The 26,558-nt window shown below is 32.6% G+C and overlaps 1 protein-coding gene across 3 annotated transcripts in view; it reads left to right on the forward strand.

Moving 5' to 3' along the window:
• Positions 1-2,121: 2,121 nt before the first annotated feature.
• The window catches only part of Fmr1 (synaptic functional regulator FMR1), a 32,830-nt gene continuing 8,393 nt past the window's right edge, over positions 2,122-26,558 (forward strand). For 2 of the 3 annotated variants that reach the window (XM_075292266.1, XM_075292280.1), the window contains exons 1-5: positions 2,122-2,257; positions 3,139-3,972; positions 15,614-15,663; positions 24,095-24,412; positions 24,498-24,663. In XM_075292266.1, coding sequence (XP_075148381.1) covers positions 3,922-3,972; positions 15,614-15,663; positions 24,095-24,412; positions 24,498-24,663 — 585 coding nt within the window. In that variant the 5' untranslated portion in view covers positions 2,122-2,257; positions 3,139-3,921. The remainder of the gene's footprint in view (positions 2,258-3,138; positions 3,973-15,613; positions 15,664-24,094; positions 24,413-24,497; positions 24,664-26,558) is intronic. The other variant, XM_075292273.1, reaches the window with a different exon arrangement.

A 26,558-nucleotide genomic window follows, 5' to 3' on the forward strand; every position in this document is an offset into this window, starting at 1 on the left:
CCGCACAAATAGTTTTTAATAAATAAATTATTTCTTAATTCACATTGCAAATGGCGCCGTGCTATAAACGTCAGTTTTTCAACACGAAAAAACAAAGTATCACAAATGGAAAAAATTTCGCAAATTTTTCGCATTTTTTGGTTTTGTATGGAGTTTCAACGCGAAAACCGAACAGAGTACCGGCCTTTATGACAAAACAGACATGTTCATGTGGGAAGAAAATCTCGATTTTGTAAAAGACACAGTCAAAAACAGGATTTTATTGAACTTCAAGAATGTTTTAGTCGAAAAAAGAATGCGATTCTATATTATCGATTTTTTATTTCGGTAGAAAATGTTGTCAAAATTTTATTTCTATATAGAATTTTTGCAAAATTTTATTTTTATAGAAAATTTTGTGAAAATTTTATTTCAATTGAAAATTTTGTAAAAATTTTATTTCTATAGGAAATTTTTGCAAAATTTTATTTCTATAGAAAAAATTTTGCAAATTTTTTTTTCTATAGAATTTTTTGCAAAATTTTATTTATATAGAAAAGTTTGTCAAAATTTTATTTTCTTTAAAATTCAGTCTCTTGACAATAATCTTCCAGTGAAATTTTTGTTGAAATTTAGTAAAAAGTACCTTTCCGCTCAAAAAATACCTTTTTTGTACTTTCTTAAAAATTGTATTTTCCATCCCTGAGTAACTGGCAAAGTGACCAAAATTTTTAAAAGAATATGCACGTTTGGAAATATCTCTTTATTGCTTCCATCGCTGAATTAGGCAGGTTCTTTTCGCAGGTTTTGCGCCATTTCATTTACATATGTGTGTTTGGCTGTTTCGTTGTTGTTGCTATGGCCAAACAAAGCGAGCCATGTTCACAAAAAGAACAACAAACACACATAAAAAGCAGAAATACATTTTCCAAAAATGAAATTTGTGGTGCGAGAACAAAAACAATTTGTTTTTTTCGACCGTCTTTTCAACTAGTATTCTATGATTTGTGCATGTTTTATAGGTAAGCGTTTTTCAAAATAAAACCTCCAGCTTTTCTTCAACATCTTCGATAAGATTTTTTTATGCAGCTAAAAATATATATTTTTTTTTTTTTTAAATATTCATTCATTTCGGGGGGGGGGGGTTTGATCCCCCTCATCCCCCCCCCTGAATACGGCCTTGCATATCAGTATAAGAACGATGAAACGTTTAACTTAAAATTAGCAAAAACTTCATGAAATGATATCTACCCATTTTTGACGAAAATGTCTATAAATTTAATTACATGTGAACTAAAAATATTTCATTGAGAAATGTTGTAGAAAGTATTTTACATTTCATAAGTAGTTTTATAGTATGACGAAAGAATTTTTAACTACCAGTTAAGAAAATTTTTAAGGAAATTTCCATCGTAGTTTGTAGGCAATGAACTAAACGATTGCTACTTAAAATTTGTAAAATTTCCTTTCGAGTAGTTAATTTTCGTTAAAGATACGAAAAATGAACTAAAATTCTGGAAAGTTCTTGTAATAAATTATTGTAAAAATCTCCTTAAATTTACGAGACACTTTTTTTTCTGTGTACTTGTCAATTTATATTTTACGTTCGCATTTCATATATTCATTTTGAATAATATTTCTACTAATTTATTGTTCTTCATCTGTAATCATGGCATGGGATCTCGTTTTAGCCTGCGGTATGTGCACATATCACATAATATAGGTTTCATTTTATAATCATATTTCTTCAAGGCTTAAAGTAGAGGCGTCTGGAGTGTATTATCGATGAACGAGGCATTATGTTTTGAAAAAATGAAAAGAAATGTCACTTTATTCCACATTGAATTCCGACAATTTGTGACCCACATGTAACAATTTTAAGCGATAATTTTTTTAAATTATTTTTTCTTTACTTACTCATACATCACATGGATATTAATGATTAATTAGTTTTTCAGAAACTATTAATTCTTGCAATTTCATAAAATGTTTGTACATTGTTGAACGATAAATCCATTAATTGGAAATCACTTTGGTTTGCTTCTCGACGCTCCAAGTTGACATTTAGGTTGCCGCATATTGCAGATTCTCTTCGCCGTATTGGGATGGAATGCTGACATTCACTACGAAATGACTACATAAGAACCATTAAGCGAATTCGGAATTTGTGAGGTAGTTGTATTGAAGGAACGCTCTGAAAAAGGCGTATTAAAACATAAATTGTACGAATAAATCAAATAAAACCATCAAAATTGCATAGAAAAACTAATCCTGAATAGTGAGTGTAGAAATATATTCAAAAAGTTTGCAAAATATGCAGGAAAAAATGAAAAAAAAAATCGGCTGAAGATACAATGAGTATTAACACCATGAAGTTGGAATTGTATTACGTCGAGAAGAAGAAGAACATTATCGTCTCTTGAAAAACGGAGAGAACGCGGAAAAGAATATTTTTGCAAATCGGCATGGAAAATAAAATTGTGAATATTTTTAAACGTCAAAAAGAGTTGTAGACATTTAAAAGAGTAAAGGCGTTTTGAGAAACATTCCTTAAATCACTAGAACACATTTGTCTATTTGTTGTTGGAGACAGTTTTTTTTCTTGTTCTTTTTGTACTTGTGTGCGTTTGTTTCTTTGGCTAGGGGGGGTTTCTGAGTGCATATTTGTTTTTTTTTTCAAACACAAACCCAAAAAGAGATTTTATGTTTGACTTAAATGCCACTGTATATGACAGTAGAGAAAAAAACACTACAAATTCAAAGATGAGCCGCATACTTTCTTGTCGGAAAAAATTCCAAATCTAATAAGAATTTTTAGTCAAACAATTCGTCGTTGTAGTACTCGCCATCAACGAAAAAAGAGTGAGAGTGAATTGGTAACAGAGCTGTTAGGTAGAAAAGCAAGAAGAAGAGAAGCTAGACAAACGCAAACGTCAACGTTGACAGAGCAGTCAGTGCAAAAAGGCTATTCACACATGAAGCAGAACTTGACAATTTTTTCCTCCATTTGTTCGTTTTTTTTTCTCTTGGGTAAAAGGGGTTTTGGGCGTAATTTTGTATTCGTTTAAATGGATATTTAAGGAACAAATGTTTTGTTGTAAATCAGTTTGTATTTGCTTTTGATCTTACATATATTTTTGTTTAATTTTGTCATTTTAGGAGCCATAAATATAGAAACCAGCGTAAGAGAGAAGTGGCTGCAACCAGACATAAAACAAATTTAGAATTTTTATTTTCAATTTATCACTCCCATCAATCAACAAACTACCACACAACAATAAAAATCCGTGCTCCTTAATAAAAAAGAAAAAAAAAACAAGAAGAAGAGGAATAAAATCTGAACAGCATCAATCGTCCAAGCATAGCAAAAGAGGAAACAAAACAAATAGAAGACGACAGACCGACACATTGAACTGAACCCACGACGACGGCGTCGACCTGGCCATTAAAAACAACAACAAAAAAGAAGACTGAACCAAATAGAAATCTAATTTTGCACAACGGAAAGGACATCATTCAAAGAAGAATATAACCTCTTCAGAATTCTATTGAGGGAAACCCCACGTATACTGCATTAGAGTTCGATTGATAAACTTAACCTCAACTTATCGACAGCGAAGATCGTTGTTGCTCCTCACCGCAACCAAAAGCAAAATAAAAAAACAAAACACACATTTTGCAGTCATATCCTCTGCTCTCTATTATCTCCGTCATAAACCCACCATCTCTACCTCTTATTTTCCAATATCGCTCATATATTCCTGTTGTGGCTACGGAGGGTCTCATTCATAAAAACAACAAATAATTTTGCCGTCACGAACAACATTCAACATCGTCATCATTCATTATCGTTCTTTTACGAGCAGCGGCTACTAAACATTTGTTCTTGCCTTTGACGAGTATTTTACGCTTTTTCTAGCTGATTCATATAAAACCATCAACATGGATGAATTAGTTGTCGAAGTTCGACTCGACAATGGTGCCTATTATAAGGTAAGATTTATAATTCTGATTATATAGCAATGTAGTAAGTTCTTGCACCAAATGGGATGGCAATGGCTGATATTTATTTCAAGCTCTATTACGTTGAAACTAATATAAATGTAATATAGTGTCCTAAATCTATAAATTCGTATTAAATGTAATATTGAGTGTCGTTAACATTTGGGATTTAGTTCTGCATTTCCGTTACTTTATAGTAACGAAGCTGCGTATATTCACAATAAGATTTTATGGTGAATCTATGAAGATACATCATTAAAATTCAACCTGGCAATACTGGCAGCATTGCTTTAATGACCGACATTTGGTATTTTTGAAAATCAAAAAGTCAATGTGTCTAGAACGGGAAATATGATCCAAATTTTTATTTATATAATTAATTCGATGTTAAATTGCGCTCGGCACCTCAATTTATACGAAACCTTAAACCTTTATTTTCCATCCAAATGTGGCCATCCAAATATTCACACAAACTCTCTCCCACAAATTAAGGAGACAACTTGCGAGGCTTATTTCTTGTTCGCTTACTGCGGTTTATCCCTTCTAAAAAACAATCTCATGTTATGGAATTTTTGAATTGGAAAGGAGTATTGGTTGCTATTTCACCTAAATCAAATATTCAATAAGAATTTGTCAGATGTATAAATATAAGATTTTGTAAAACTATTGATTTTAGATACGTACATTTTTTGGCATCAAGTGCTTTTTATCCTTGAATAATATGAAAAATTGCCTCACTAATTTTTAAATAATTGACACAGTGCTTTTATCAATGTAGCATTCAAAAGAAAATCCCAAAGAAAATTTGATCAGACGGTCAAATGATTGGGTATTACAATTGATGCGAATTTGGATTTTGGACAACATATATCTTCCCTCTCAGCGAGAGTGACTTTGGGACTAAGGAAATTATACAATTGTGGTATATACTTGACGGACCGTGTCAAGCGTATAGTGGCCCATGCTTTGCTGATGTCTCAGATTAACTATTGTATCGAGGTGGTATCTTGTACGTTTCAATATAATAGGTCGTTATGTTTTTGTGTTGCGTAATTTTGAACATGTGACAAATAAGGTAATTGATTTTCTTGGTTCTTCATTTGAACCTTACGTTTTGTCACGGAGATAAATGTTGTTACATGAACTTCTTCAGTGATTTGTTTTTTCCAGATCGGTGAGAAATCCACAGATAATTATACCACGAATAAATTGTTCCCTTTTTGAGAGGGGGTTTATTGTTACTACTGCTAGGGTTTGGAACAATCTTCCAGTAGCAGTAAGGGATTTTGGGCTTTCTGAGAATCAATTTAGAAACTTGCTACTGACTAGTTTGAATGAATATATTTAATGTTGGCTGTTATTTACCAATGATAGGTGTTAGTTAGTTTTATTAATATTAGTTTTCTAGGTGACTTTGGCCAAAGTGAGGATGGTGGAGTGGTAGGCATTGTAGGGTAATTTAAGTATTAATGATTAGTATTGATAACTTTACAATTACTATTAATGTATTACTATTTTTAAGAACAATACGATTTATTGGCCACGAAGGCTTACTGTATTGTTAAATAAAATGGAAATGAAATATAAATGTTTTATGTATATGATTTTTTTTATAGAAACAAACAAAAACAATCTCATGTTATGGAATTTTTGAATTGGAAAGGACTACAAAACTTGCCAGCTTCAGAAAAAAATCTTGTAATGAAGATGTATACAAAGATTTACGAATTCGTAAATAAAACACAATATTTTCAGGCCTCTCGAAATTTTAACACACTACTCTGAAGGTCAAAAATTACAAGCTTAATAGTTTACGAGTTTGTGGCTGTACTCAATTATGAAAATTCGTAAACCAGAACACGGAAAAACATTTAGAACAAAATTAAAATAGTTTTCTAATTTTTTTTTATTTCTTGCCAATCGGAATTTGGCCTTTTCGAATGTATTACTAAAATATTTATTTACTTTATTTATTACAATTACAAATTGTAATAAACTTATTTATACGGGAACTAGCAACTAGAGGTTATAGGCCTATACTAAAATATGATGGTAAACAATAACGTGAATTGAATTCTACAACAATTTTAATACTTTGTGGCTGAAGATGGAAATATACCCAGAAAAATTCCAACATTATTTATCCCAGTCAAATCCTCAAAGTAAAAAAAAAAACAGTTCGAAAAGTGATCTCATCTGACAACACTGGTTTTCAGCACTGATTTTTTGGTTTTCTTCAAATAATGTAAACAAAAGCTATTTACTCTATACAGAAAAAAAGTCGATGAAGGCCTCATCTACGTTAGGTTAGGTATAGTGGCAGCACGATATTTCAGGCTCACTTATACTATTCAGTCCATTGTGCCACCAATTCTATGTTAAGCTCAATGAAAAGGGACCTCCTTTTTATAGCCAAACTCTCAAAAAAGCTTTGAAACACTCAGAAATATCACCAGCATTACTGAGGTGGGATAATCCACCGCCGAAAAAAAACTTTTTGGTGTTTGGTCGAAACTGGTATTGAAGCCACGACCATGTGTATGCAAAGCGACCATTGCTCCACGGTGGCTCCCACTAAAAATGGGTAAATACTAGAGGTGTGCGCGTGACTGAAATTTCACTCACACTCACGCACATTCACGAAGCAAAATATTTATTCACGCACGCTCACAAACGAACTACTTTTAAAGACTCACGTTCGCGCACGATTCACGACAAATAGATACTAAATACTAGAGGTGTGCGCGTGACTGAAATTTCACTCACACTCACGCACATTCACGAAGCAAAATATTTATTCACGCACGCTCACAAACGAACTACTTTTAAAGACTCACGTTCGCGCACGATTCACGACAAATTCACGAGACTCACGATACTTTCCAAAGGAAATCAGCAAAGGTAACAAAATTCAAAAATAGAATACAGTTCGAGAGCTAAATTAATTTCAGTTAACATACGAGTGTGAATTAAATCTTGATTATTCTCGTGAGCGTGATTTTGCAGGAATTTTTTTCACGCACATTCACGAACCGATTTTATTTCTCACGCACGACATATTTATTTTAGTCCCATTCACGCAAATTCACGAGAGTTGCTTTGGATTTTGTTCACGACTCACGTGATTCACGCGTGTCACGAGAATTTCGTGTCACGCGCACACCTCTAGTAATGTGTTACAAATGGAATGTCGAAGTTATGATGGTGGGCAATGAAAGGCTTCAATTCAGCACATATTCTAGTCTAACCTCTAGTAGAAATAAAAGACAATCCACCATTTTTATAACACCGGGAAATTTCACCTATATCAATATCACTTTGTATGGTCAAATGCTTATCCATGATTTAAAACTATTCCGTTATATTAGTTCCTTCACTTCATTCAATTCGTTTCTATTAAAAAGTGTCGGGTTAATAAGCCCAACAATATAATCGACTAAAACGTAGGGGGTTATGGTTCAATCTACCAAAGTGGCATAACCTAATCCTCTGGAAACTCTGGTTTAATTTATTGATATATCCTTGTGTGATGTAGAATTTATTACAGGTGGTTAAAGAAAAATGTTATGCCATTGGAACTTGTCAATATGCCTTAGGAGCTTTATTATTGAGATTAAGGCCCTCATGAAAGTTGTTGTTATTGAATTAGGTTTAACTTTGAAAAAAGGGTAAAGAAAAGTTTATTGTCATTCGGTTTGTATTATAAAAAAATAATTTAGTCAACATTAACACCAACTCCACCTTGCATTCCAAAAAATCTTTGGCTAAAAAAAAAAACAATAGTTACACTACTCTTCGTTTATGTCATCATCAGTGCTGTTTTCGCTATAGAACACATAGAGCTGCGATGCGTTTTCTCTGCTTTCGTTCGTTTAGTCGTTGATTAAGTTTGTTTTGGGTTTCTATTCTGCTCTGCTCAGTGTTTGCTTCTCGGCGGCGATGTCATATTAGCACTGTGAACTTTGAGTATTTTGTTTGGATTTTTTTTCAGCTGTTTTATTTCTTTTTTTTTCTATGTTTTGTTATTTTGATTTTTCCCCAACTTTTCTGGCTAATTCTCTGTTAGGGTTTTTTCTTCTCCCATTGTAGGATTTGCGGTTTTTGTTGTTTATCATTGTTTACAACATCTCATTGTATGTTGGCTCGAGTGTGTGTGTGTGTATGTGAGACGGTGTGTTATGACGTCTGTGTGTGTTTTCTAGCCACACTCCTTCGTTCAGTGCCTTCGTTTTATTATTTTTTGTTTCTTATTTCAAATACAAACTAATTTACATTTTTCTGTGGCTTGTTGGTCTTGTTTATTTTTGATTGTATAGATATCCATTTTTCATTGCATTGATTTTCCCTTTCAATTGTGGCAGCCCAAATAGCATAGACATAAAAAATATGCATTAATGAGACTATCATTATGACGACAAAAAATATGTTGCATAGACACATCACAGAAACATAAAATTTTTATAGTCGTCAAAAGCATCCAAGAATTTGTAGTTTCATTGCTTGTCATTTAGTTTTGGATGCTATTTTTGTATTTAATCAAATCCAACACAAATTGAGGTTGAACTTCGTTATTTTTATTCAGATGTAATCTTATAGAGAATGTCATATGACTTGGGGATCAATATAGTATTTGTTCCAGACCCCATAAATTATACCCCCGTAAGAAATTATATGTGAACGTGTAAGTTTATGTTCTAGTCTTATAAAGAACTTTAATTGAAAAGATTTTTTTCTTATTTTATTTACACTTATGTTCGTTACTAAAATCATAAACTAAATCTTTACTTAACGTTTGCTTTGACAGAAAATACATACAGTAAAATTCGGTTATAGCGACCGCCAAGGGACCGAAATTATACGTCGTTATAACCGAACGTCGTTGTATCCAAATAAGTGTACACAATATTTTTAAGTTTTTTTTTATCGTGTATATTCATATTTATTGAGATTGGAAATAGTTTAGAATTGTGGTTTGTTTTCTACTTACAAGAATTTCTTTTAATAATTTACTTTCAAAAATTTCAACGGAACTATATAAACTCTCTGATATATCAGAACCCCCAAATCGTAATTACTGTTTTAATGTGTGCACCGCACTCAAGGGTCTGTCCTAGTTGGAATTTTGATTGGCTCATCTTCGTCATCTGGTTCATTATCGCTGTGAGTTTCATCATTTTCTTTTGTGTTCTCCAATATTTCTCTCAATGAAGGCTCTTCTGATGTCACGACGTTTTCATCGACATTTACGAACTCATCCCAGTCCTGGTTTGAATATTTCTTCTTTGTCATTTGTACCTCTGTTTGGGATAGTCGAAAACAAATTCTGTGATTCCCTGCAGTATATGTTTCTTTATTTAGTATTGGCTGACGACAAAAAATGGAATGAAAAAAATAAAAATTAGTACACAGAACTTACATCGTCGTTATAACCGAATATCCATTCCAAAGCAGACGTGCAAATTGGTCGTTAAAAGCAGATGGTCGCTAAAACCGGAGTCGTTCTAAGCGAATGCTTGCGCATGTACAAACTATTAAGAACAAAACTTGCTTTGAAAATCCGTCGTTATAAACGGATGGTCGTTATAACCGTGGTCGCTATAAATGAATTCTACTGTACTTACATTTTTAGTCATAGAAAATATTTATATGTACAATTAAAATTAAGATAGTTTTATTAACTAATACGATATAGTATTGCCCTTGTTTATTAGAACTTGCTGTAATCAGTGAGGCCCCAGCAAAAAAGTTTGGAAGTTCTTCCAAAGGCACAACTTTAAAAGCACTTCCAGAAGATGCACTCCCAATGATGTTCTTTATTTTAACTACCCAGAAAGTTCTTTTAATTCAATTTTTTAACTTGGTTTTTTCATACTTTTAATGGGTAATTTTAACTTTTTTTTGTTTCAAATAGGTTAAAAACAGAGTAAGAATTCATAAAATGGTACAAATCATTTAAATTTTGTCGAAAAAAATGCTAAATCCAATCTGAAAAAATTTTGAATTTTTGAAAATATTTGAGGTCAAACGTTTCTGACAAGCTTTAGAATCCATTAAAAATTAAAAAAAAATATTTTAAAATTATTTATTTGACAAAATATCACAGAATTTTTTAATTTACATCCAAACCATTGAATTCGGATCACACCTAAAGAAGTGATGCAAATTCAGTGCAACGGCTGTTGAAATGGAGAACTTCCGTCCTATGACAAGCCAATGTTAAATGCATCGCTTCTGCGTCAATTTGGCACCACTTCGGGATCCAAAAAGAACATTTTCATTACTTTTTTGGCGACGCTTTTTTTGCTGGGGCATAGAACATACCAACATTTTCAGAGTTGCCATATCGATTTTTCCCCATTCTGCCGTAATTGCAGACTTCAGGTCTTTGGGTGTTGTATATTGCTTGAACTTCGCAAATACCTTAGCGGATAATATTCCCAAGAGATCTTCTATAGGATTTAGATCGGGACTTAGTGCTGGCCAGTCCAGTAAAGGTATATCATGAGACTTAAAAAAGTTTTTTGTGAGGCGTGCAACATGAATGGGAGCATTATCTTGTTGGAAAGTCCAAACTTCACCATATAACTCATCTGCAAAATCTATTAAATTGTTCTCCGATAAATCGACATACGAGGGCAGTTCGGAAACTTCTTATGCGCTTTACAGACTATCAGTTATTCCGGACGGAATGTCGGTGTTTGTAAAGAATCTTGCAGAGTGCCGGATCGATACGACTTGTCGGCGATGACTAAATAATCGGTAAATGTGTTATCGTTCCCATAAACATGCAGCAGTATCGATTATGCCTTCGGACTTAACTTATAATGTGCACAATATATGGGATATGTTCGACACGAGCACTGTCGTCCGGAATAACTGATAGTCTGTAAAGCGCATTAGCCTAGCACAAAAAGCGCGGTATAAACAGAAAAAAGTTGAGTGTTTTGGAAACTTCCATCTCTGTTATGAACACATGTTAAATTTTGTTTCGATCTGGCAACTCCTTCATATAGAAACAGGTGTTCTAAAAAGACGCATCCGCAATTTTTTTACAATGGAAAAATTAGAAATGCGTGCTGTCATTAAATATTTACATAAAAAAGTTTATCGGGACAAGAAATTCATAATGATATGGTGAATGTGTTAGGTGAAAGTGCTTCTTCATATGCAACAGTAAAAAATTGGGTTGCTGAATTTAAACGTGGTCGTATAAGCATTGAAGGTGAACCACAGAAATTGTAGCCAAAGTGCATGATATATGGTATTAAATGATCGACGAATAAAAGTGCGTGAAATTGCTAATATCATGGGCATCTCAAATTATCGAGTCCACTTAATTTTGCATTAAGAAAAAGCTTTCTGCAAGATGGATGCCGCATTTGTTAACAGTCGATCAAAAACGCATAAGAATGAACATTGCTCAAGCTTGTTTGGATCGTTTTAAGCGAAATAAAATGGATTTTAAGCGTCGTTTCATACACACAAAAAAATTTTTCTGATTCAATCACGAAATTAATTGATCCAATTAATTTTTTAATTGAAATGTCTTCAATCACGAAAATGATAGTATCAATCAGAGTTTTAATTGGGCATAGAAAAAATTATTGATTAAAAAGTTAATTGATTTCATTACCAAATTTCAATTAATTTTTTAATTGATTTAATTAAAAATTTAATTGATGTTGATTGCAAAACTCAAATAATTTATTAATTAAAAAAGGTAACTATTTTCAATTGCATTTTGAATTGGCTTAGAATTTTTATATGGATTAACAATTGATTGTTTGAAAAAAAAAAAATTTAATTAAAAATTTAAAAAAATGTTCATCACTTTTTTAACTGACTTAGTCTTCCGAATTTGATTAAAAAGTTAATTGTGTCAATTAATTTTTTAATTAAAAATTTGAAAATTTTCAATCATTGACTTAATTAACTTAATGTTTCTATCATGATTAAAAAGTTAATTGTATCAATTAATTTATTAATTGAAAAAAATTTCAACTTCAATTAACTTTTTAATTGGAAATATTTTGGTCATATTTTTTTCTGTGTAACTGTTGATGAGACATGGATCCACCACCACTATACTCCAGAGACAAAAGAACAATCCAAACAATGGATTGAAGCTGGAGGACGTGCCCCAAAGAAGGCAAACACAATTCATTCGGCTGGTAAGGTTATGGCAACGGTTTATTGGGACTTCAAAGGTATTTTATTGATTGACTATCTGCAAAAGGGTAAAACAATGAATTCAGAGTACTATTGCAACCTTTTGGATCAATTAAATGTACAAATTCGAGAAAAACGTCCTGGCTTACAACACACAAAAAAAATTAATTTTTCATCAAGACAATGTACCAGCGCACAAGAGTGTTTTAACTATGGCTAAAATCAACGAATTAAAGTACGAGTTGCTTGACCACAAACCTTATTCTCCTGATTTAGCTCCCAGTGACTGTTACTTGTTCCCAAATCTAAAAAAAATTCCTTGCTGGCAAGCATTTTACCTTAAATGAAAATGCAATTACAGTTGTAAAACACTATTTTGAAGACGTTGAGGAAAACTATTTTAATCAAGGGATAGAATTGCTAGAAAAACGTTGGACTAAGTGTATTGAAGTTTCAGGAGATTATATTGAAAAATAAAAATATTTTTGAAAAACTAACTATTCTCTTTCATTGATAGGCTAAGAAGTTTCCGAACCGCCCTCGTATACGTTAATTTTAGTTGAAAAAAAAAAACATATTTTAGATTTTCCTCGTGCTCCAAAAGCTGACCATACCATAAGAGATCCACCCCCGTGGGTGCGTTTATAGCAAGTTTGACGAGGGTACGGAGAATGTCGCCAATATTTGTGATCAGGGCCATCCAAATTGAATTTCTTTTCGTCTCTAAGTATAACCGTTTCGAACTCTTCGTCCCAAAACTTGTATTTTTCAGCATAAGAAATACTAGCATTTTTATGGTGTTGCGTTAACAGCGGTTTAGGAATTTTATTTTCGTATTTTAGTCCTATATCGTGCTTGATAATTTGCTGAATTCGTTGTCTAGTCACATTCTGACCCAATTCTACTTTTATTTCTCTGCAGCTCATATTTTCATTGTTCTTCCTCTTAAATTTTACTTCCTCGAGGCATTTTCACTAAAGATTCTGTGGTACATGGTAACAGGTTGGCTGATAACTCCCCGGTCTAACAAAGAAAAACACATTTTTTTTGTCAAAATTCGTTTTTATTATTCAACATAGTTCCCTTCAAGAGCGATACAACGATTATAACGACCTTCCAATTTTTTGATACCATTTTGGTAGTACACCTTCGGTTTTGCCTCAGTTACGGCGATCACCTCTTCATTGCAGCCCAATTCATGAATTTTTGCAGTCGTTCTCAATGACTGGTGGCACGGTGCGTTTTCTTAGTGAAACAACACTTTTTTTCTTCTTCATATGGGACCGTTTTGCCGCGATTTCGACCTTCAAACGCTCCAATAACGCCATATAATAGTAACTGTTGATGGTTTTTCCCTTCTCAAGATAATCGATAAAAATTATTCCATGCGCATCCCAAAAAACAGAGGCCATTACTTTGCCACGCTTCGGAGACGGTTCACCGGTCGCTGTGCACTCAGCCGACTGTCGATTTGGACTCAGGAGTGTAGTGATGGAGCCATGTTTCATCCATTGTCACATATCGACTAGAGATGTGCACGTGACACGAAATTGTCGTGACTCACGAACATTTTCGTGATTCGTGCGTGAGTCACGCTCATGACAACAGCTTGAGTGTGCTTGAGCGTGATTAACAAACCAAAATGTCGTGCGTGAGCGTGAGTCACGAAAATAATATCTTCGTGAGTGTGCGTGAGTAATTGATTTTTGTTTCAATTAAAAAATTTGTTGAATCAATTAAATTTTTAATTGAATATTTTTTAAAACCCAATTAAAATTTTAATTGGAAAAATGTTCGTGAAATTTTTTTATGTGTACCTCGATCAACTTCATTTTACGGTCATTCAAAATCATTTTGTGGATTTTTTTGATGTTTTCGTCGGTAACCACCTCTTTCGGGCGTCCACTGCGTTCACCGTCCTCCGAGCTCATTTCACCACGCTTGAATTTTGCATACCAATCAATTATTGTTGATTTCCCTGGGGCAGAGTCCGGAAACTCATTATCAAGCCAAGTTTTTGCTTCCACCGTATTTTTTCCCTTCAGAAAACAGTATTTTATCAAAACACGAAATTCCTTTTTTTTACGCTCTATCTCACAAACTAATTGACTTACAGACGTCAAATTTTGACACGAATCATTTGAAGTTTGGGGTACTATATAAAAATAATATGCATTTAATACTAGCGACGCCATCTATGTGTCAGACCGGGGACTTTTTCAGCCAACCTGTTAAGTTTGTGCATTTGTATGTAACGTCAAGAAAGAAAAGTTTGAAACCCATCGTTTAGTATACCGATCGTCTTAGAATTAAATTCCATTTCTCAAAGCCCTCTCAGCCATGACATTTGCTCTCTATATTTTAAATATAAATGTTCTTTGTCCACAAAACTTGTCCCACTGTGCATTGTGGTGTGTGTGTACTAGAGATGTCATCGAGAGGAGTAAATAGCCAAAGCATTAATTATTACACAGCACTTTTTGTGTTAATTTTAATTATTTTATTGTCATTTAAAATTTATTTTCAATTAATTGAAAGAAAATACTACACACATAAGTGTGCACTTATCTGCGTAATGCATTAATGTATAGCTATAATGCCTGCTGCTAATGGAAACAAGATGTATTTATGTCAACACTTAAGGTATCGTAAAGTATACGGTTTTGATAAACCGCGAGGAGGTGTTTTTGTAGACATAAATTCATGCTTGATTGTATTTTATATTATGAACTGAGAATAAATCGCCCAGCATTGGAGTACATATGTCAGCTATGATGGGAAGAGTGTTTTTGTAGACATAAATTCATGCTTGATTGTATTTTATATTATGAACTGAGAATAAATCGCCCAGCATTGGAGTACATATGTCAGCTATTATGGGAAGAGTTTAACCTATTTTGCGGAGCTTGATCAGGTACTCAGCTAAGGCAATTCTACATATTCCGGCATTACCTACACACAAAAAAAAATTTTTTCTGATTCAATCACGAAATTAATAGATCCAATTAATTTTTAATTGAAATGTCTTCAATCACAGAAATTATAGTATCAATTAAAAAATTAATTCAATTAAAAAGGTAATTGATCCAATTAAAAAATTAATTGTTACTATTATTTTTGTGACTGATTTTTGTTTCAATTAAAAAAATGTTGAATCAATTAAATTTTTAATTGAATATTTTTTAAAACTCCATTAAAATTTTAATTGGAAAAATTTTCGTGATATTTTTTTGTGTGTAGCCACATAGCCTTGAAAGACTTTTGAAGTTTAGGTGACATCTGCAACAAAATGCTAATGTTCTTTTGCAACAAGAACTAATATTGTGCCAGAGTTATCATCAATAGTTTGCTCTTGCTTTTATGTTATATCGCATCCTTATTTTTTATGGCGATTTCCAGTATAATATTTTCTTAATAAAAAATCATTTCTATAATCCTTAAAATTTTTTTTATTGTTTTTCAGGGTATGGTCAAGAGTGTGCACGAAGATGGCGTTTGTTGTGAGGTCGATGGGTAAGTTTTTAACAATTTCGTCGCATATAGTGGTAAGAATTTACTGCAATAAATTTGGGCTTAAAAAAAGAAAGAAAGAAATTATATTACAAAGTTGTATATTGTAACTGAAAATTTTTATTGCAAAATTTAAAGATCTATAGCAAAAAAAAAGTTCCGCACCCCTTTATTGTGAAAGAAAATATATCATATGTAGCAAATATTGGCAGACTAAAAACACCGATATTAAGAATATATACATAATCATATACCACGCTTGGTTTCCATTTTCGTGTGAGAAATAAAACATTTTCATACAATTGGCTCGTTAAAGGCATTGCTTTCATATACAATAGGATGGATTGATAAAAATGTTTATAATTTTATTGTTAGCCTGATATCGATGCAAGGTTTATTTTTACTCCAAATTAATTATTTTTATGTATTATTTAAAGTTCAATACGAGCTTATTGGACATGAGGAATTGGTACTGAAAAGAAAATGCCAAGTTCGAAACTCCACAAGCCTTACTATACACATATTTTTGTATAAGGAGAATTTCCATAGTCTTTAGTGTAGATTTAGCGGGGTTAGATGATACAATTAATAATTAATGCAAGTACGTTACATCAGATACCGTATCTTCGCATCTTTTTCTGTATTGAGACTACCAGAATTAACTTGAGTTTTGGGTTTTTGACTTTTTCAAATATGCGATTGATAACGAGATCCATTATAAACTGAGCTGCGATTAAAATGGTGGCTCACAATTTAGCCTTGAGTAATTATTGTGAAAACCGCAAAATTTTAAACACGAATGTGCACTATATCTCTATCCATCATAGGTATGATTTTATTTTATGGGCTGATTGATTGATTTGGGATGAATAACCTCGGTCTCAAACGAAATGAAAACTAATAGAGCAATGCAATCTTGGTATAACCGTTAGCGTCTTGCCTACAAAGGGAGAGATTCCAAACGAATTAATCTGCATCTACACCCCCAAAAAAGTCTCTTCTATAACATATACCCCAAATATATTTTGCTTCAAGCATATATATTTTTCAAATATATTATATTTCACCCTAGGACAGTGTTGCCATTATTGCAGATTTTCTCCGAAATTGGGGATATTTTTTCGTGAATATGGGGACGAAATTTTTGAGTTGGGGACTTCGGGATTTGGTAGGGAATTTCCACAAATATGGGTTTTTTATGGGGATTTTTTATTCCGAGAAATCGGTTTAATCTTTTTTAACAAAAATTTATTCCTAAAGGAAATTTTGCCAAATTTCTATTTTTATAGATAATTTTGACAAAATTTTATTTATAGAAAGTTTTGTCAAAACTTTATTCCTATAATAAATTTTGTGATTTTTTTCTATGTATAATTTTGTCAAAATTTTATTTCAATAGATAATTTTGTCAAAATTGTATTTCTATAGAAAGTTTTGTCAAAATTTTATTTCTATAGTAAATTTTGTCACAATTTTATTTCTATAGACAATTTTGTCAAAATTGTATTCCTATAAAAATTTTGTGAATTATTTTCTATGTATATTTTATTTCTATAGAAAATTTTGTCACAATTTTGTCAAAATTTTATTTCTATAGAAAATTTTGTCAAAATTTTATTTCTATAGAAAATTTTGTCACAATTTTGCTTCTATACACAATTTTGTCAAAATTTTATTTCTATAGAAAATTTTGTAAAGATTTTATTTCTATAAAAAAATTTGTAACAATTTTATTTCTATAAAAAAATTTGTAACAATTTTATTTCTATAGAAAATTTTGTAAATTTTCAATGGATAGTCTTGGGTCACTGTTGATAACAAGCTTTGTTTTGACAACATAAAGGGTGATACGGTCAAAATTTGGTCAATATAAACTTGACGTATTTCTTTCAATTTTGCATTTAAAAAACCTGAACACACCTCATTTTGAAGGTGTGTGTGTAGAATATTGCTCCTATTTTGATTTTGGAATTCACTCTTCAGTTGTTAAAATGCCGTCCAAGCAAGAAGAGCAGCGTATCAAAATTTTGCTCGCGCATTGCGAAAATCCGAGCTACTCGCACGCAAAGCTGGCAAAATCGCTAAAAGTTGCCAAATCAACCGTTACAAATGTAATTAAAGTGTTTGGGGAACGTTTGTCGACAGCCAGGAAGTCTGGATCGGGGGAAATCGAAAACCGGAAGCCGCTGAGACGACAAAGAGAGTTGCTGGTAGTTTCAAGCGAAACCCTAACCTCTCTCTCCGAGATGCCGCAAATAAGCTGGGTGTATCGTCTACAACCGTGCATCGAGCCAAAAAACGAGCCGGACTATCGACTTACAAGAAGGTAGTGACTCCAAATCGCGATGATAAACAAAATACGACGGCCAAAGCGCGATCCCGGAGGCTGTACACGACGATGCTGACGAAGTTTGACTGCGTGGTAATGGACGACGAAACCTACGTCAAAGCCGACTACAAGCAGCTTCCGGGACATGAGTTTTATACGGCAAAAGGAAGGGGAAAGGTAGCAGATATTTTCAAGCACATAAAACTGTCAAAGTTCGCAAAGAAATATCTGGTTTGGCAAGCCATCTGTACCTGTGGCTTGAAAAGCAGCATTTTCATAGCTTCCGGGACTGTCAACCAAGAAATTTACGTGAAAGTGTGTTTGAATAAACGTCTGCTGCCTTTCCTGAAGAAACACGGTTGTTCCGTACTGTTTTGGCCGGATTTGGCATCTTGCTATTACGGTAAAAAGGCCATGGAGTGGTACGCCGCCAACAACGTGCAGGTGGTTCCCAAGGACAAGAACCCTCCCAACACGCCAGAGCTCCGCCCAATTGAGAAATACTGGGCTATTGTCAAGCGGAACCTAAAGAAGACCAAAAAAACTGCTAAGGACGAGCAGCAGTTCAAGGCAAACTGGCTTTCTGCGGCGAAGAAGGTGGACAAGGTGGCTGTACAAAATGTGATGGCAGGTGTCAAGCGTGAAGCCTGGCAATTCGCATTTGGAAAAGCGAAAACCTAACTGAATATTTTTCCTGAATTTTATACTAACTGAACTTGAAAAATAAATTTAATTTGATTTTTTAAATAAACGATTTCACCGGTTTACACGCGTTTTCCCTTGACCAAATTTTGACCGTATCACCCTTTAGTTAGGCTAACCAACATAAAATTGCGTCAATTGTAACATATAACTCGGATCTAACGTTACCTTACTCGGTGAAGGAGAAGTTGATACATGCATTAGTTATGCCCCACTTACTTTATTGTATAGAGGTGTATAGCAGTACAACGATGGAGAACTTGAGAAAGGTGAAATGAGCAGTGAATAGAGTAGTACGTTATCTATATTCGCTTGGACGGTTCGATCATGTTTCGGACTATGTTCGACGCTTCTTAGGATGTTCCTTCTCAGAATTCGTTGATTTAAGATCTCTGTTGTTATTTTACAAGATTTTTAAGACTCAAACTCCTCTTTTTCTTGTCAACTTGTTTGCTTTTGGATGCTCTCGTCGCAATCAATTGATTATTCCAACTGTCAGTCGATACATTAATTTTTATTAATTTATATTTAATATTTTTATATAATATTGTAATGTCCGTTAGAGTAGTACATTGTAATTCGTTAACTTGGCCCTGTAAAGGCTTTGAATTGCTTAAATAAATGAAAATAAATAAATAAATAAATAGTTTTGTCAAAATTTTATTTCTATAGACAATTTTGTCTAAATGTTATTTCTATATAGAAAATTTTGTCAACATTTTATTTCTATATATAAAATGTTGTTTGTGTCACTTAACATAAATTCTCTTTCTCTGCTAGACACTGTCCCGGAGACAGAAGAGAAAAAGCCAAATAACCAAGGAAGTTTGCAAGGGGCTATGAAATTTATTTATCATCGTACAATAGAATTTTTGGCGTAATTTGATATATATGTTAAATTATATTTGAGAGATATTTTGTAACTTACCTCATACATAGTAGGAATTAGAGCCCGACCGAAGCGAATATTTTCGGCCGAAGCCATTGTTCGGCAAAAAAGCAATAGTCGGCGGAAGGCTAAGCCGAATTATTTTTTAATGTATACTGAAATATGTTGCAAGTTTCTTTTAACAAATACAAATATTAAACAAACATATAAAAATACAAGTCAAATTTTTCGAATTTTTCGGGATCCCGGTCAAAGGGAAACCTGCTTTGACGTGGCATACATTTAGGCATTTGAATAATATATTATAAATTTCCTACAACTACGGTTATAACGCGCTGTCTGCACAACTAACAATGTACATTATATTATTTTCTTGTAACGATAAATACCCAGCAAAAAAATTTGGAAGTTCTTCCAAAGGCACAACTTTAAAAGCACTTCCAGAAGATGCACTCCCAATGATGTTCTTTATTTTAACTACCCAGGAAGTACTTTTAATTCAATTTTTTATACTTGGTGTTTTCATACTTTTAATAGGTAATTTTAACTTTTTTTGTTTCAAATAGGTAAGAATTCATAAAATGGCACAAATCATTTAAATTTTGTCGAAAAAAAATGCTAAATCCAATCTAAAAAAATTGTACATTTTTGAAAATATTTGAGGTCAAACGTTTCTGACAAGCTTTAGAATCTATTAAAAATTAAAAAAAAATTAAAAATTATTTATTTGACAAAATATCACAGAATTTTTTTAATTTACATCCAAACCATTGAATTCGGATCACACCTAAAGAAATTATGTAAATTCAGTGCAACGGCTGTTGAAATGGAGGAGTTCCGTCCTATGACAAGCCCATGTTAAATTCATCGCTTCTACGTCAATTTGGCACCACCTCCGGATCCAAAAAGAACATTTTCATTACTTTTTTGGCGACGCTTTTTTTGCTGGGTAGAGATACTCTCGGACCCTGAAACAATTTTAATCACCCTTATTCCTGAAGTCGCCCTCGCCGTCGCTTTTCGTCTGGTCGCCACTATTTGGTATTCCGTTTATTCTACTATCGACGAAAATCGGTATTCCAGGTGTAGTTTTTTGTCGCCGTTAAATTTACCAGCGACGAGTTTAGTGATTAGTTTTTGAAGAAGTTTTTTAGAATTTATTAAATGAACAATTGAAAAATAAATTTAAAAAGTAGAAATTCGTAAGAAGTAAAGTGACTAATCTTCAAAAATTACAAAAAATGAAAAAATGGGGATCTGCCATTAGATGAGCTAGACTGACTCCAGCGATTTAAAACCATTTGGAACAAAAGGTTTGTAGTTCAATGCCAAGAAAAGAGACAAATGGTAGAAAAGCTGTAACTATTATTAAAAAATTTATATTGGTCAAGTATTTATTCCAGTTTCCACTCTTTGAGGAACTCAAGTTTTATATCAAGGAGTTCTGAGCTGACCACGATCACAAATCTCTTGATATAAAAATGAGCTATTTATTCTAAATTGGCAAAAACCTGTATATATAGTAGTTATGGTCATCACATTCACATCATAGAAAAGAAAACTTCGTATACGTAAATTAAAGTATACGTGTTGATTTTCAATTCCATTTATTTTTAATAGAAACCCTTCAAGGCCAATGTATTTCATTTAGCACCAAACATATGTAGATAATGTAAATCATTTCAAATTTATCATTTATCTTAATTTTCCAAGTCAAAATTGGATTACAAACAAACTGCAATTTAATCGCAAATAATTAAAATTCAGTTTTGTACATCAGCTGATTGTTTTCTTTCACGATGACTCTTGTGCCATTGATCTCAGCGTCGTCGCTGAGTAGTTTTGGAAGCTTTTACTGTTCTTGAATATATATCCACATTTTTTCCCGCGTCTAATTTCCGACATAGATTTGCGTCAGAAATAATATTTTAAACCGAAAAAAATAAAATTAATTTTTTGCACATCAGCTGATTGTTTTCTAGTGATATCGGCCATTTATTACCGAGTATTGTAATTGGTACAAAAAGTAATCGTCGTCGTCGCCACTTCACAGGAATACCAAATGAATGACGAAACGACTTAAAAGCGACAGACGACAAAAAACGACGGCGAGAGCGAGGGCGACTTCAGGAATAAGGGTGAATATGAGCTCATAACCAATATTTAAATTTTCCGATTTGCGATTCCAAATTTCGTAACATGTAATACAAAAAACTTTTACAATGGTTAAGAAGTCTCTTCTGGTATAGTTTTCGGAAGACCACTTTTAATATAGTGCGATTATTTGTAACATGAAAGGCGGAAGCCTGGGGAAACCTTGAAAATAAAAAATGTAAAAGCAATTGTTTTTATTGATTTGATAATGGAGTCCAAACTGTATTTAAACATTTTGAAAGAAAATCTTCACTCCAGCGCTGCTAAAATGGGATTCCGAGATAAAGACCTCTTATTCCAACAAGACAACGACCCCAAACACACGGCCTGGGATGTGAAAACGTGGCTCCTTCACAACACCAAATACTTCAAAACGCCACCGCAAAGCCCAGATATTTGGAATTGAGGAAAAGTGTTACAAGAAGAATGGGGGCAAAATCTCTCAAATTTTCTATATAAATAAAATTTTTACAAAATGTTCTATAGAAATAAAATTTTGACAAAATTTTCTACAGAAATAAAATATTGACAAAATTTTCAATAAAAATAAAATTTTGACAAAACTTTCAATAGAAATAAAATTTTGACAAAATTTTCAATAGAAATAAATGTTTGGCAAAAATTTTTCTATAGAAATAAAATTTTGACAAAATTTTCTATAAAAATAAAATTTGGACAAAATTTTGTATTGAAATAAAATTTTGACAAATTTTTCTATTGAAATAAATTTTGACAAATTTTTCTATATAAATAAAATTTTGACAAAATTTTCTATACCCTTATTCCTGAAATTTTGACAAAATTTACTATAGAAATAAAATTTTGACAAAATTTTCTATAGAATTAAAATTTTGACAAAATTTACTATAGAAATAAAATTTTGACAAAATTTTCTATAGAAATGAAATTTTGACAAAATTTTCTATAGAATTAAAATTTTGACAAAATTTTCTATACAAATAAAATTTTGACAAAATTTTCGATTGAAATAAAATTTTGACAAAATTTTCTATAGAAATACCATTGTGAAAAAATTTTCTATAAAAATAAAACTTTGAACAAAATTTCCTATAAAAATAAAATTTTGACAAAATTTGTTATAGAAATAAAATGTTGACAAAATTTGATATAGAAATAAAATTTATACAAAATTTTCTATAGAAATAAAATTTAGAGAAAATTTGCTATGGAAGTAAAATTTTGAAAAAGATTTTTTAAATTCCGTAGATTTTTGGTAAAATTTTCTTCAAATTTTGGTAGATTAATTTTGGCACGAGTGACAACCATGAGTGCCAAAATCATTAATTTCATATGGGAAACTCAAATTTTTAAATAAAATTGTCTTAAAACTATTTGTATCTCTCTTGAAAGCAACTTTAAACTGCCGGAAAAAAACTTCGGCTCCGGTTAATCGGTCTCATCATGCCGAAGGCCCAATACGGTGGTCATATTTATGGCCGAAGCCGATTCTTCGGTCGAGCACTACAAGGCATCTATGAACACATTAATTTGAATCTACAAAACATTTGTGGATTGTTGAACAAATCCACAAACAAACAATAAATTCTTATGCAAATGGTTTTGTTTTACACAGATTAAATTTTCCTCTCTCACATAAAGCTCTTAATGTCCGTCCAAAGGCATAGGATGAAGGGAAATAGCCATTGCTTCTAAAAATAAAACATACATTTGTGTTGTTGTATGATCGAAATGAGTGTAAAATTTGATTTCCGCATATTCGTCTTGATTTGGCGTTTTGGGCTATGAGCCCTCCATTCCCCCTTATGTGTGATCTTCCATTTTTATTCCCTATTAAAAAGTTGTTGGTATTCCGTGCAAATCAACTAAGGGAAAGAAAACAAATACATTTGGCCCTGAGCCAATTACGACTACCCCACCAGAGAGAAAGAAGATCCCCAATGAAAAAAAACCAAAAATGTGTTTGTTTTATTCCTTATCCCAAATCTATGTCACAGGCAAATTATGACTGACTTAGAGCGACTAGCAATGGTGACAACATGAGTATGTAGTGATAATAGAATCGAAACAAAATACCCAACAAATAATGACACCAACTGGCTGACGTTAATACCAATTTCATACCAAATATGTTTTTGTAGATGGGGCTGCGATGGCGTCGGCGGCATCGTTGGCGTTGATTTTAAAAATGGCCAACACCAAACACCTGTCCTTTAGATTTATGTGTTTCTTTCACATACCAAATAGCCTGTGTGTATTTATGCCCAAGAAAAATGTGACAAGTTCTTTAACCACACACAATTTGTTATATTTACATTCCCCGTATATTGGTGACGTCCACTAATTGTTTATCCCATGTTTGGTTTGTTTTGCTTTGATAGCGTTCCAGGGATTCAAAAATATGCCTTTAATAATGTACGCTATCCCCCCGATGAATTGACGGAGCCGCCGGCCTTTGAATTGGGTCAAGAAGTTGAAGTACTTACACGTAGAACGGCTGGCGAAGCCTGTGGCTGGTGGTTGGGCGTCTTGAAAATGCTTAATGCGGACATTTGCGCTGTAGTCTATTCGGGCCTAGATCAATCCTATACGGAAGTAGTGGATATGGAAAGATTACGACAGAAAAATATGAATCCACCAATAACAGCAAAGACTTTTTATCAGTTCACAATACCAATACCCGAGGAATTGCGTGCAGAGTAAGTAAAGATTATATATCGAAACATCAAAAATGCTGAGCGGACAAACTCATTTGTGTTTTTGTGTTTCTATTTTTTTATGCAGTGCCCATAAAGAAGACATTCATAAGGAATTTCAACGTGGAATAAACGCTGGCGTTTGTGTTTACGATCCTGAACAGAATGCTCTAGTGGTAATATCCAAATGGGAAATTAGTGAGAAACGAGCCCATTTGCTTAAGGAAATGCATTTCCGAAATCTAATACAAAAGGTGAGTAAACAAAACAAAATTAACTTGTTCACGCTAGTTGGGTTAAGCGAAAATATCCTCAACTAGTTTGATAAATCGTAATCTTTGAGATCGTATAAAATTTAAAGTCTGCAGGCCCGTATCACATACCAGAGAGTTAAATATCTGAACCATGGATAGAAAAACTTTTGTAAATTCAAAGAAACCAATCGCCAAATGATATCCATAGGTTAGGTTAGGTTAGGTGGCAGCCCGATGTATCAGGCTCACTTAGACTATTCAGTCCATTGTGATACCACATTGGTGAACTTCTCTCTTATCACTGAGTGCTGCCCGATTCCATGTTAAGCTCAATGACAAGGGACCTCCTTTTTATAGCCGAGTCCGAACGGCGTTCCACATTGCAGTGAAACCACTTAGAGAAGCTTTGAAACCCTCAGAAATGTCACCAGCATTACTGAGGTGGGATAATCCACCGCTGAAAAACTTTTTGGTGTTCGATCGAAGCAGGAATCGAACCCACGACCTTGTGTATGCAAGGCGGGCATGCTAACCATTGCACCACGGTGGCTCCCAAATGATATCCATAGTCCTGCCTCATATAGCACTAAGCGAAGAGAAAAAAGAAAAATTAATCAGAATCACCTCCCGAGTCGATCTAGCCCTTGGTGTCCGTCTGTCCATATATGTATTTGTTGTTTGCAGATTTTGATGAAATTTGGTACAGGGTGTTTTTTTTATTTTTTTTTTTTTTTTTTTGGAAGAAGGACGAACGCTATTGAATAAATCGAATCAATCATTCAGTTGTTGGGGATTTTTTCGTAAATGGGGACGAAATTTTTTACTTTGGGGACTTCCATCAATTTGGCGATTTTTTAAATCAGTTCATTATAGAAAAAAAAAAGAAAAATTTACTCCTCTTTATTATTAAAATGGTGTAAATTGAGCATTTGAAATAGAAAGGGACACAGGATTTTATTTTGATAAGACATTTTTCAACAATTGTGAGTAATCGGTCGCAAATGTTGCCCGCTCATTAGCGGTCATCATTGATTAGGACAATATATCCCATAAATATAGAAATTTTGATGATGGTTCATCTTCATATTGATCTTTCACCCAATTTTATTACTTGAGAATTAAAAGAAAATTTTCGTTCATAAATACATGGTGACCGAACCATTTTCAACTCTTTTTGGAAGTGGATCACCGATCCTGATGATGTGTTTAGAAATCTTCATCTTATTTTGACCAAATTTTCTATAGAAATAATATTTTGACAAAATTTTCCGTAGAAATAATATTCTGACAAAATTTTCTATAGAAATAAAATTTTGTTAAATTTTCTATAGAAACAAAATTTTGACAAAATTTTCTATAGAAATAAAATTTTGACAAAATTTTCTATAGAAATAAAATTTTGACAAAACTTTCTATAGAAATAAAATTTTGACAAAATTTTCTATAGAAATAAAATTTTGACAAAATTTTCTATAGAAATAAAATTTTGTTAAATTTTCTATAGAAATAAAATTTTGACAAAATTTTCTATAGAAATAAAATTTTGACAAAATTTTCTATAAAAATAAAATTTTGGCAAAATTTTCTATATTGTTGTTATTTTTTTGGTACGACCTTCTTATTCTTTATTTTTGGTTATTTTTAGATCTGTTCTAAAATGGGCTTTCAAGGTCTCTCAATATGCAAATAAAAAGACTTTATTTCATATTTACATCCGACGTTTCGTTGTTGATATCGAACTTCTTCTGGGATGAATTTTTTATTGAAATCTGGCAACCATATTGTAAACAGAAAAAAATATAACATACAATTACTTCTATGTAGCGTATCATAAGCTAAACTCTAAACTTACATTTAGTCTTTTGTCATATTTTTTAAAATTAATTTTAAATTGT

This window comes from Haematobia irritans, chromosome 1 (genome assembly GCF_050003625.1).
Source record: "Haematobia irritans isolate KBUSLIRL chromosome 1, ASM5000362v1, whole genome shotgun sequence".
Classification (NCBI taxonomy): domain Eukaryota; kingdom Metazoa; phylum Arthropoda; class Insecta; order Diptera; family Muscidae; genus Haematobia; species Haematobia irritans.